The 14,030-nt window shown below is 38.4% G+C and overlaps 1 protein-coding gene across 1 annotated transcript; it reads right to left on the reverse strand.

Moving 5' to 3' along the window:
- Nucleotides 1-12,717: 12,717 nt before the first annotated feature.
- On the reverse strand, nt 12,718-13,528 carry LOC126267033 (ubiquitin-like-conjugating enzyme ATG10). Its single transcript, XM_049971820.1, has one exon. The coding sequence runs from the start codon at nt 13,432-13,434 to the stop codon at nt 12,817-12,819; it is 618 nt and encodes a 205-aa protein (XP_049827777.1). The 5' UTR covers nt 13,435-13,528; the 3' UTR covers nt 12,718-12,816.
- Nucleotides 13,529-14,030: the final 502 nt, after the last annotated feature.

The following is a 14,030-nucleotide window of genomic DNA, read 5'->3' on the forward strand; positions in this document are numbered from 1 at the left end:
GGATAAGTAATTACAGAACACTAGAGGCAAGAGTCCATTTGTTCATTATTTTTCGAATTAGATAAACCACATATTCATAAGAATTTTTTTTATGAACTCGAACTCCTCAAATTATTTAAAGGAAAATGTGTGTGCTTGAATTTATTTTATAATTAATCCATTTAAATTGTAGAGCAAAACTGTGAACAATCCATTTAATAATTAATCCACATTACTCTATTATCTCTCTGCAAGTGAAAGTGTCAGTTCAGGCTTAGAAAATCCACTGTAGTCCTAGATCTTATCAACTATGTAACAATTTGGTGTTCTCACATCATCTTGCAACAGACAGTCCTACAGTCACTTAGAGAATGCTGGTATTTATTACCAAGTGTCTTTCTCTGAACAAACAATTCTATCTGGTAGCAAAAAGTGCTTAGCAGTGTAGAATGTTCACTTTGGCACTTGTTAGTGCGCATTGTAATGGCTCTAGCAGAAGAACGACAGGTTTTAACATCTAGCTGCAGCTAGTTTTCTGAGCTAGCAAGACACCTCGATGACCAAGTGCTATTTGCATACCATCTGACTGGCTTCACCAGGAATCTTTCTACTACCTTTTTATCTTCAATGGTTACCAAAAAACTTGGAGAATTTTTCTCGTTTCTGTTCATACACACACACTCCTGATGAAACCAAAGCACATCTTCACCTGACCTGCCTAAACATTTAGTAGACTGTTGTTTATGAAACTGTTACTGTTTGACTTGGATGCTAAAGTATGGAATAGTCTCAGTTATAGTCTCCCTCCAGTAAAACATTAAATTTCACAGACATTCATCGTCCTTGTGTTCACTTGCCACAGTAATTACTGGATGCCACATATACAGTACACATTACGTAAATGTCACTCTGGAGAACAATGCACTCAAGTTATTGCTAATAACCATTCAAAATTCAGGCCTTCAGTATAAAGCTGTTAACTATGCAGTTGCTCTGTTCAGATTATTTTCTTCCACTTTCCCTACAAGCTTTAAGTAATGGATTTGTTGGTTGTGAAAAAGCCACATTGTATAATTTACAATAAGGTTTAAGAAAAAACACATCTAGAAAAACTGATTACATGGAGAGTGAAAATTACTGCATTAAGTTCTAGTGAATAAAGACTGAATACAAAGTAATAGATGGCAGAACAAGTTATCAAGCAAGATATTTTATTTTATAAGTTCTATTCATTACTGGCTTTGAAAATATTGCCACATGAGAAAATGCTGCTCTAGGGTGGACATTAATAGAGAACTAAACTAGATATGTCAATAAAGGAAAGGCACTGGCAAATAACTTAAATTCTGCATAAAGTAAATGTTCTCAAGCACATTACATACAGCAGTTCATAGCTGCTTATGAACATCAAATTGACTGCTGTCAAGCTGCTATGAAAGTATATTTTGCGTAAACTACTGACATCCAGTTAACCTGGATACCAAAGCTATCACAAGTACTATCCTCTTCTGTGAATATTGTCTTCTCTCCAAGATTTACTTAAACTTTTACCACTTGTCAACTTAACTGAGGCTGGTGAGTCAGTGGTTGATTTAAGATCCCTATGCAAGTGGAGGAGGGAGCAGTGAGAACTTACTTACCACTCATCCCCCACACCAAAAGGCTTGAGTTGTTGTCTTCCAACTTAGATTGAAACTGACCAAGGAAACAAATTTCTCCTGTAGGACAGCACTATGTTACAGGGGAGGAAAAACAAAACAGTAGGCACTTTGAATGTAATGTTATTAATTGTACCTCCTCAGGGAAATTTATTTATTTTATTTATTTATGCATTTATTTTACCTGGCAAGATTAGGGCCTTCAGGCCCTCTCTTACACCTAACAAGGCATACTCAGATTGAACGAGTTACAGTTTCTACATAACATATAATGTGTTATACAGTATTAATGTTAAAGAAAAAAAATAGAGATAATAACAGTAGTACAATGATAATTACACCAATCAAAAAAATAATTATAATAATCAATAATAATAATAATAATAATAATAATGATGATGATGATAATGACTATGTATATGAAAGTAAACATACTTTTCATTTGTGAATGTCAGTCCTATTGTTAGTTGGGAATTTTCTCGTTATGTTCTTGCAGCTTGTGAGTTATTCTCATCGAGCAGAGACATAACACGATAAAATGGGGTGAAAGAGATATAGAAGAGGTAGATAGGTTAGAGGAAGAGAAATAGAATGGTAAAATTCGAAGCTGTGATGGAGAGGGGAAAGAAAGAGATGAGAGGGGCACAACAATGGTGGCTATACCGTCCCTAATATGTAAGTTTTGAGTTCCCTCTTGAATGTTGAGTGGTTCTGGATAAGACGCAGATCACAGGGGAGTGCGTTCCATAGTTGTATGGCTGAGATGGAGAATGACACGGAGAAATATTTTATATTATGTAAAGGTACAGCCAAGATGCTAGACGTATCCGATCTGGTATTGCGGTTGTGGAATCATGATAGGTGATTAATGTGAGAAGATAAGTATTGGTGGCACCAGTGGCTAAGAAATCGATGAAGTAAGCACATCGTGTGGAGATCGTGTGCCTTATGTGGGCGTATCCAACCTATTTGGGAGTATGAAGGACTGATATGATCATACAACCAAATATTGCACACGTATCTAACGCAAGCATTCATCACTAGCTCGAGGCTTCTCGAATTTTCACTATTTGTGCCGTATTGAACTACATCACAGTAGTAAAGATTAGGCGAGACTAGTGTTTGGACTAATTTTTGTTTAACATGAGTTGGAAATATTTTTCTAAATTTTTGAATTGCATGTAGGGAGGAGAGCGATTTCCAGCAAGCTGTGACTGTTTGTTCTTCCCAGTTTAGGTGTTCATCCAAGATTATTCCAAGGTCTTTTACTGTTTTTTGGTATGGTAGTTGGGTACCATTGAGAAGTATTTGAGGGACTGTTTCGCGAAAGTACCGGCTGATTAACTTTGGACGAGATACAAGTATGACCTGGGATTTCTTGGGGTTTAGTTTCAGACCTAGGTTCTGTGCCCATCGAGAAACAGAGCAAAAATCTGCGTTCATACTCGCCACTGCGTCAGCAATGTTCTTGAGGCTTGCATTTATGTACAGCTGGATGTTGTTGGCATATAGATCGTAGTTGCAGGAGTGAATCACTGAAGAAATATCATTAATGTACAGTGAGAAGAGTAATGGACCAAGGATGGAGCCTTGGGGAATTCCAAGAGCGCACGTTTTTCCATGACGACTTTTCCGACCCACAAATGACTTGTTGACTTCTGTTTTTGAGGTAGCTGTCAAACTAGTGTATTGCGCTGTTTGAGAAATTCAGCTGTTTCATTTTAATTAGTAATATATCAAAGTCAACTGTGTCTAAAGCCTTGCTAAAGTCAAGCAGTGTTAGGATGGTGGCTTCACGTCTGTCCATAGCATGTTTAATGTCATCAGTTACTTTGATTAATGCAGTTGCTGTACTATGGTGCTTTCGAAAGCCTGACTGATATTCGTCATGGATGTTAGGAGTTTTGAGGTAATCTGTCAGCTGTTCATGGATGATGTATTCTAGGGCTTTAGATACTGCAGGTAGTATGCTGATCGGCCTGTAGTCACCTGGCGACTTAGGGTTGTCAGTCTTGGGTATAGGTTGAATTAAACTTTGCTTCCACTCAGTAAGATATGTACTACTGACAAGAGACAGGTTGAAGATGCCTGTGATAACTGGAATAATAGTGTCTACGACGTTCTTAATCATGCCAATGCTCACTCCATCATTTCCTACTGCCTCGGAAGAGATTCTCATAATTGCCTTGTGTACTGTGCTGGTAGTGACATGTTTTAGGAAAAACTTGTCTCTCGAGAGATTGATATCTTGGGGCTGTTAATTTGTCGGTGCATGGCAGTTTACAGCTGTTGAGAAGAAATCGTTTAATTCTTCTGCAGACGCTTGATAAACAGTGTCAGATCTTAGCTTCCCTATACCAAAACTGCGCAGCTTTTTTCACAGTGCAGCAGGTTTTGATATGCCGCATACGACAGAGCGGGCATGTCTGATTTTGGCATTCCTCACGCTTTGCTTGGTTCTGTTTCGGTGTTTCCTATAAGCTTCGTACGCCTCAGGAGTTGGGTTACGCTTGAAGGCCCTATGTGCAGCTTCACGTTTATTCATTAGCTGGCGTAATGCAGTGGTGAGCCACGGAGTGGAGCTCTCTTTACCTTGACAGTGCGATGATGAGCGTATTTATCATACAGTGCAATAATTTTGGGACATAATTCCCGAATTTTTCCGTCTAAAGTCGGTTCATTGCTTATATCATGCCAAGGGATGTCTGAGCAATCCTTTTGAATAGCATCATGGTTAACATTTTTAAGTTTCTGTGGGTTACCAGGTGAGATTTTTCTTTGGAAGTATGCATTGAGTAATTTAAGAATATCACGTCATGAGCAGAGAGTCCCGGAGCAGATGTCTGATTGGCGTGAATTATTTTATCTGGTCACTTTGTTGCTATTATATCTATGAGGGTGTGGTGTGTGATGAGTTGGGTCCAGCGGTGTTAAACTCATATCATTGGAGTGGAACAGTCTCCTTAGTTTTTCTGCAGAGGGAGATTTTAACTGTAGGTCGATGTTTGTGTCGTCCATAATGATTGTGTGTTCATACTGTGTCAAGAGTGAGGACAGGGCAGACTGAAAGGACGACATGGCACCGACTTTTGGAGGTTTATAGATTACTCCAATTAGCAGTTTCTGATTTAATGTATTTATTTCGAAAAACAAGAACTCTGCTTCTCCTTCGCCCTTTGCATCCGATGTGCATAGTACAGTAGGTGTCAGATCAGAGCGAACATAGAGACCCACACCACCCACGCGTCGTGTTTCACGATCTGCTCTTTGGAGAGAGTAACCAGTGATTCGGATAGCATTGGAAGAACTGTTTGGTTTCAACCAAGTTTCAGAGATGAGGGTAATATGGAACAGCGATTGGCAGAACAGGTCACAGAACTCGTCGAAGTGAGCCGTTAGCGACTGCGCGTTCACGTGGGCTACAAAGAGCCCGCCACCGGAACCAGTCTGTCCCATTGTGGCCTCCTGTAGGACCGAGCGCGCTCAGATTACCTGTGCAGCAACAGGTGGAAAACATCACCTTGTACACTGAGTGTGTATCCATAGACAGCCTTCTTCAAAATGTTGAGGAGGCTTCTTGGACAGATGTTGATGGTACAAGCTGCAACCAGTTGCAGACTGTGACCCATGTTGAAATAAACAGTGGCTGTTGGCTGGGATCTGAGATCATATTTGGATCATACTAGCAACTGGTGCAGAAGACCAGTCTTACACACAGAGCTTCAACTAAGCTCACAAACTGCAGCACTGTCCCCGAACTGATAGCAGCACTCTGGTTCCTAGTTGAGCTATGACTTCTTAGACTTCTGACACACAGCTGTTAGTTGTAGGGTTACACTAAATGGGTCACAAGTGGACTACAAATCAAAAGCTGCCACTGCAGAGTGTGCAAAAGGGTGTTTAAGACTGAGTGACTCTATCGAGAGTACTTGAGTAAGACTGAAATAAATGACACCCATAGATGAGACTATTAAAATTCTATTGAGCAACTCCAGAAGCATTTGAAAGCAATTTCCAGGGTTTGTAGCACTTCCTGAAAAGCAGGGCAGCTCGTATGACAACTGTTACGGAAAACAGCAAAAACCTAAAAATGACAGCTGTGAGATTTTTGATGGGAAATGTAGGTGGTGTATTTGTCACAGTAGATGTGAAAATCAGTTCCACCATGACAGAAATTGAAACTTTTTTTTAGATCATTTGAGAAGGACTCAGTATCATGTAACGATCAGAGAAAACCTCAGCTCACTAACACATTTGTGTTACCCAATCATACAGTCAAGGCTATAGTTCAATCCACAAACAATAGTGGTTCGCACAGGCTGAGAAAGGGATGGAAATAGCATTGTTGCCGGTTCTAAGCGACAGTTGTGGAACGTGCATACGTATGATTTGTGCTTGATATAAGCATGTATCATGCAAATTGTCTCTCTCACTTGTTTATGCAGTATTTGTCGCTTACCATCACCATCACCCATAACAACTTGTAAAATATTGAATAAATGCAGTAAATAACTTGCTATGATGTTGGTTTAATGCTCACATTCAGTGTGACATTCACAGCACAGTGCTCAGAACACTACTGAATGCTCACTGGCTGTTGGAGAATGCATGACACAGGTGCGCAAAATGAGCCTAAACTCGACTGCCATCCTTCGTGATTCCAACTACAGTTTGAGAACATTTTTCTGCACAAGCAGCTTATCACTTTGGAAGGCCCCCTGTCCCTTCCTTCATACACTTTCACTCATTTAGGCTTTTGCTACCAATTCTGAGATGCATTGTATACGAATTTTGCACTTGGTTGGTCCGGGGGCTCCTCTCCACTTTGTGTCCCAGTGGCTGCTGCTAATGTCCTGTGTAGAAATCTTAAGAATTGTGCTGCTCCAAGTGACATCTTGTGTTGCTTGGGCCGTAAACCGGCCCTGTATGCTGTAATCACTGGTGAAGGCCATAACCTACACCTACATGGATACTTTGCAAATCACATTTAAGTGCCTGGCAGAGGGTTCATCGAATCACCTTCCTAATTCTCTATTGTTCCAATCTCGTATAGAACTAGGAAAGCACGAACACCCATATCTTTCCATGTGAGCACTGATTTTCCATATATCATGGTGATCACTTCTCCCTATGTAGGTCAGTGCCAACAGAACATTTTCGCATTCTGAGGAGAAAGTTGGTGATTGGAATTTTGTGAGAAGATTCCGCCGCAATGAAAAAAGATGTCCATCCCGAATCCTTTATCATTTCAGTGACAGTCTCTCCTCTATTTCGTGATAATATAAAACATGCTGCCCTTCTTTGAACTCTATGTACTCCATCAATCCTATCTGGTAAGGCTCCCACACTGCGCACCAATATTCTGAAAGAGGATGGACAAGCATAGTGTAAGCAGATCTGTTACATTTTCTAAGTGTCCTGCCAATAAAACGCAGTCTTTGGTTAGCATTCCCCACAACATTTTCTGTGTGTTCCTTCCAATAATCAGTTGGGTAAGTGGTAGAAGTGACAAGACACCTTGTGAAACAATACTAAATGCTTTTTCTAAACATTTTTGAACAGGTAGACTCAAAAGATTACTTACAATGGAAATATATTGATAGCTTCATATCTCAAAAGTAACTTGAAACACCATTCTACATAGGAGCGTGTAAATGAAGTGTGGCTCAAATTTAGAATGGTTGACCAATCACTGGATAGATCTGTACATAGTAGGACCACCAGGACAGCATCTACAATTCACATACAGTATTTTTTAGCGTTATACAAAATCTTGTATTCTGGATGTATTTAGCAAAGGAGTCACTCCAAGAGGTGATAAGGATAATGATTGTGTTGGATCATCTTTGTCTGATGCTGAAGTGGATGAGAAAGCAATGGAGAAAAATGAGTTTGGCTCACCTGGACACACAATTTTTGATCTTGCACAACTTATCATACAAAACAACCTCCCATATAGATGTGAACACTAGTGGCCTGGTGCAGGCTGGTTTATAACTTTTACGATAAGGTACTGCTTTTCAATCAAGAAAGAATAAATATTTGAACATGCAAGACACAAGCAGTGCAAAGCTTCCTCAAAGCTGTAACAAAATCTTTTAAAGAACGGTTTCTTGATGGAAAACTAGATCTCTTTAGTTGTGACAATTCTTAATTTGCTATGACCTGTCATAAACTAAAGTTTTTGCAGCCGTAGATGAAAAAGACAACCAAAAAACATTTGCATCTTATCGTGAAAAACACATCAGTGCTCTTGTGTGGAAGGACAAATAATTCCACTCCTATATGTATTCAGAGGAAATAGGAGATGGCAAAATGGACTGATTAAGAGTGTGCATCACAAACTGCAGTTTATGCACAATCACAGTTATTGATCGAAATAACTCTATTTTTGAATTGGTTTGGTGATGTGTTTTCAGCAAAGTGAAGTGAAGTACCTTTACTCTCCGACATTGATGCCTGTCGTATTTCAACTCTTATTGAGCAGATTGGTAGCACTGCAGATAATTTAAATGACAAAGAGTGAATCGATTAGAAAGTTATCCAAAATAGGAATTTCTCACTTTTAATTAGACTGGCCAATGATATGACCAGAACAAATCTTGTACATGTATTTAAGACTAGTGGAATGTATGATTTGGAAATACGCTAGGTCAATGAAGAACCACGAATATAACTCAACAGACATAGTGCCTTTGTAAATAGCTGCTACCCTACAACCACAGTGCCCCAAGAAGGCATTGGCCCAAATGAAATTATTTTATGATTAGTTTACACATTCAAGTAAGTCTGATTAATGATTTGAACATGGGCAGATGTGATGAGAGTTTTACTCTTAAAACACATAGTTGTGTGTAGAGCCATGTCATGGTAATAAATAAAAAAATAAAATAAACTGAAAGGTGGCATAGTCATTGTTAGAGGACGAAAACTTACTATAAATGAAATGGCAGGAATCACCTACTATGTGGGCTGAATATAGAAGACTGCACAGTTTTTCTTAACTTCCTTTAGATGTCACCCTCAGATTATGTAAAGATAATGATGACTGAATTAAATAAACATAGTTGAAATACATATTTCATCAGTAACAGCACTTCACCAAATGTCATCTCTTCCACATCACCCATGTTGCTTGTTATGAATGTGACAGAGGAACGTGGACATGATGACCCTGCCATTACCACATCCACACTAACTGTAGGCACTGTGTCTCTCCCCCCCCCCCCCCCCCCCCCCCCTACCCTACCCTACATTTCAGCTTTGAAAAGCAATCGATGAAGTCTATTTATTGTTACTACCCTCTGTAGTGGTGATAGTTCTCATGACATGAAATTTCCATAGGAACTGTATTCGTTTTGCTTTTAATCCTCCTGCCTCTTCAGTACCTTAAACAGCATTTGTGGAGTGCTTTGTAGCCATCTGTGGAAGTAGCTACCCCTGGCACTGTCTGTCCAGATCAAAGGAAATAATGTTCCCGGTCAACTACTGCATCTCATTTTGCATGGCACTAGTGTCTGTATGTTTGTCATCCAACAGCAGCTCCATGTTGTTGCTGCTGCATTTAACATCAACAGCAGCTCCATCAAGAAGAATGTTAAGTTGCTGATCATTCAGTACCATTGGGAGAAAAGGAGCATGGGAGACAGTAGGAAGTCAGGCAGTGGCATAGAAACAACATCTAAGTTAATGTGATTCAGTTTTGAAACCATGCAGCTTCTTGATGACATACATGAAAAAAGAAAGAAAATAAGGGATACAGTCAACAAAAGATACAAAAATTTGTCTTGTCTATAAGCTTATTTATTTCTATTCTACACTCACACCAGCACTTATTGACAGTTGTACTGTAGCAATATAAGTCTTTGTGGGCTTGAAAAGTAATTTACCAAACAGTCATGTATTTGTTTGTTTGAGTTTGAAGGTCCCCATGGTAAGTTCTGGGAGGTAGTAGTGATGGACAAGACAGTGTCATCTTGTCTGCATGTGCCCGAGGTCACCTCACCTGTTTATTATCATATGAAATATAGCTTTCCTATGGAGTGTATTGATTTCTTGATTCTGCAGTTCATCTTAAGAAATTTTGGATCCACTCAGCTGTCTGAGTGACAGATCAAGACCATAATGCTAAGTGGGTTTTCAACAACCGTTCATGCCCTAGGCAGACGGGATTCAAAAATTCTGTGTGTGTTTTTTGCATCAAACATAGGAAATTTCTTTGTTCCTCCAGTTAAATATTCTTGTGGTGGCATGTTCAGTCTATTTTTGTGCATTACATCACTTATGGAGGCATCCTTGAAAACACTTTCATTGGATATTCTTCCATGACAGCCACATGCATGCAAAAATTTGTAGCTGGCATCAGTATGAAATATGTCACAAACGTAGGTCAGCAGTGGTTCCTGGACAAATCATTTAAAATATGTAGCAAACATCAGTGTTGGTGTGGCTTTAACATTGCTTTAGTGTATTTGTAAGTTGAATAAATTTATAAAAAAATATAGAAGACTTTTAATCAACTACAAAGTTATTAATATCAAAGAGGGAAACACTTCCTAATGTTCTGAAAAATTAAATTTATTTCCCCATGAACCAGCTTTTGGCTTCTCAGGCCATCTTCAGGTGACAACTGCATGTTGCAAATACAGATAAACACGATGTGCGATTTACACAGATATTATTTGTACAGGAAATACGAAAGTTACAATGTGTTTACATAGGATACATAAGAAACATATCATAATAATTACATTAACAAAAAGAGGGGTGAATAAATAATGGAAACTGAGTCTGATCATTTAGTACTTGGCTGGCATTCTGTATCTAGCGTTTGTTGATTTTCATTATTTTGATGTAGAATATGAAGTTTTATAGTCTGCCAGGAAAAGCAGAAAGAATATAATTAATGGAAATCAACAAACATATGACACAAAATGCCAGCCAAGTACTAAATAATCAGACCCAGTTTCCATTTTCACCCTTGTCAAATTAAGTTTTTGTTCCAAATATTAGATTCAAACTGTAAATATTTCTCATCATTTGTTATATGTATCTTCAAATAAAAACTTTGTTTACCCAACCTTTTTAGTTAATGCAATTATTGTAATACTTTTCTTATATACCCTATCCAAACACCTTCTCACTGATGTGTTTTCTGTACAAACAATATCTATGTGTACATTGTACACAATGTTTATCTGTGTTTGCGACATTCAGATGTCACCTGATGTTGGCCTGATAGTCCATAAGATGATTTGCAAGAAAATAAATCCAATTTTGTGGAACATTAGGAAGCATTTTCCTCTTTAATAATATTATCACATTCTGCTGAGCACCTACAAAAAAACTTACAACTGCAAATTTGAGTCGTCATAACATCACAGTAAAAATTACAGAAACAACACGATTAAAAAAAAAAAATCACATATGTATAAACAGAGCAACAAATAACAGTTAGTATATAAGGACACCGCCAATTGTAAATTTACACTCACAGAAGAGCAATCACAAGCAGACGTCCAGCTTGGATAATAAATAGTCGATTGCCTCTTGGGTCGCCATTAGGGAATCCTGTGGGTCACCCTCGTATGCCCTTAGTGGGCATTCCTGCACGATGTGTTTGACCGTCTGTCTCTCAGCGTCACAGTCGCAAGGGGCCGAAGGAAGTTTACCCCATCTGTGTAAGGAGTCGGCAAATTTGGTTCTGATGCAATTAAGAGTTGACCAAACTTTGCGAGGGCAATCAAATCCTTTTGGTTTACTGAAGATGCATGGTATACTGTGGCAGTTTACTACTCTCCCATTCCTCTTTCCATCGGTCATTTATTTTAAAGTTGATTTGGTGCAGAGCCTGTGCGGTCTTTAGTGGAGGATGCCTAGACTGGAGTTGGTTTCCTTGGATGTCGTGAGTATCTTCATGGATTTGTAATTGAGGGTTGGTCCTTGCACCCCTCCTTTTCAGCCCTTACATCGCTGACAACCTGCAACCAGATTGCGAAAATTTGGTTATGCTGACGACTGGGCTCTAGCAACAGCCCACAGAAATATAGAAACTGACGAATACCACATGAACACAATTGAGTGAATATTTTGTGGAAAATTATGTGAATGAAGTTCATGGGAAAAATAAATTTCTACGTTGCCAGAAAAGTATGTCATTAGAAAGATGTCAATGTGCATTAAAAGCTTTTCGGCTAGAATGAAAGATATGATCAGCTTTATTAATTATATGAGTCACTTTTGACACATGTAACACTACTACATGCATAGCCAAACTAGATGGTGTGTGCAGTCAATTCTAGGGAGACACTTGATTCTGCCTATTTCACTACTTCTAGCATACCTGGCACAGTGTTAATTTAGACTGTGCGTATCATAGTTACCTTCTATTCGAAGACTGCCTGCACAAAATTTTGGTAGATTCTGAAGTTAGAAACTATATACCCAAATTGTAAAATCGTGACCTGGATACCCCAACTGATTAACACTTCCATTGAGACCAACACTCTGGCTACGTAATGAACATATTGAAAAGGAAGCTAAGTGCATCAAAGTTTTTGTGTATGTGAACTTCTGCCAAGGAAAAATGTATGACAAAAGAACTATGAAATAATAACAAGGTAAAAATGAACTTCCAAAAATGGAATGGACGTAGCAAGAAAATACAGACAAAAGTAGATCACAACAATTAGCCAATGGTTCCAAGAAAAACAGATAGATTCCTGTAATGCCAAATTAAGTATGACTGCAACACCACTACTAACCATACAAAATTTAGAATGATTTTACAAGTATTTAAACATTAAAAACCAATTATCTTCCAACTGTGTTATGTGGATACACATGATCGTAAACTAAACCCCACATGCTGACAAAATTCATACAAATTTGAATGCTAAACAACTATTGTAATATAATGGAAGACACTTTTACTGAGCTCAGTGGTATTATTCTAATATAATACAGGAAAATATCATGCAAAACTAATTTTAATAAATAAAATAAACTTCACTGTAAGAAAGCCAATTTATTATAAATAGTGCCTCTTCATTTTAATAATGTTCAATACAGCGGTCAAAATTATGACTGCAACTCTAAAATTTGTACACACAGATTTATTTACAATAAATGAATTTGTGAATGGTTAACAACACTGTCCTGTAATATTCCTTTGGAAGTTTCAGTGTGAGTAATTCTTGTGGTGTTCATGACTGTATTGCAGAGGCAATTCTAGACCAACTAATGGTCCTACAGAACTTAGCCATGTAATAAGAAGGTTCGAGCTGCAGCCTTCAAATATTTCCAAAAATTTGGCTGTTCGACAGGGATGTAATTGAAAGAATGGTCGCCCTAGAACAGGGTGTTCTTGCTGAGTCAACACACTCCATTTCTGGGGTTCTAGCGCTCCTTTAAAGTTGCATGACAGTAGTTGCCACAGTTGTTCCAAGGAAAACAAACTTCCGTCTGAGAAACAAGCATTGAAATATAACACTGGTACACTGTAACTAATGTTGTACAGTACATGATATTCCCATTCACTCGCTCTGTCTCTGACATTGCTGGAAACCGATTCGTTGTCGGTCTCATATCTTTTTAATTCCAAGTCTTCTAAATAATCTACAGCTTCATTATTTTCTTTCACAATCATACAACTGCGTTTCGTAGTCTTAGTTAGGTAATACGATCCAGCAATATTTTTACTGCCTCGTCCAACCCAGCCGTCGTTGATAATATCGGATATTCGTAACAACTCGTCGGTGCATTTCAAAAAATATTCCCATGTGATGGTACCCGCCATTATGCCTAACGACAAAAACTGATTTTTTACGCCTCTTTCAAGTTGAGTAACATCTTACGCTATGTAATGCCCACAACAACATATTCATAACCATAACAAATTCCATGCCTCTCAGTTTATATATACAACCTGCCAAAATACCAAAGGATTTAAACGGTGAAGATGTTCCTAGCTCAACTAGTTCTTTGGTCGACCATACGAATTACTCTGATCTACTAGGCGCACATCTCGAAGGAGGAGATAATTAACTGATCTCTGCAATATTACTACACACTATTAGCATTGAAACATTATGAGCACAATAAAATTAACAGCACTTTGTAACTGACACACTCTTCAAGATATATGTAAACTGTCCCAAAAAAGCCTACTTACATGATTTCAAGAACCGGATTTTAAATAATGGTTGTCGGGATATACTACAACCTCTTCCATACCAATCACGTAGGGATCGTGTAGACAGGACTAGGTTAATCACAGGACCCACAGAACCATTTAAACAGTCATTCTGCCCACGCTTTATACATGAATGGAACAGAAAGAATCTCTAACAACTGGTACTATGGGATGTACCCTCTGCCGTTTGTATCACGTAC

Source organism: Schistocerca gregaria, chromosome 4 (genome assembly GCF_023897955.1).
Source record: "Schistocerca gregaria isolate iqSchGreg1 chromosome 4, iqSchGreg1.2, whole genome shotgun sequence".
Classification (NCBI taxonomy): Eukaryota; Metazoa; Arthropoda; class Insecta; order Orthoptera; family Acrididae; genus Schistocerca; species Schistocerca gregaria.

Excerpts from the sequence above, each read along its gene's own strand:
- LOC126267033 (XM_049971820.1), bottom strand. The coding sequence starts at position 13,434 with ATGGCGGGTACCATCACATGGGAATATTTTTTGAAATGCACCGACGAG.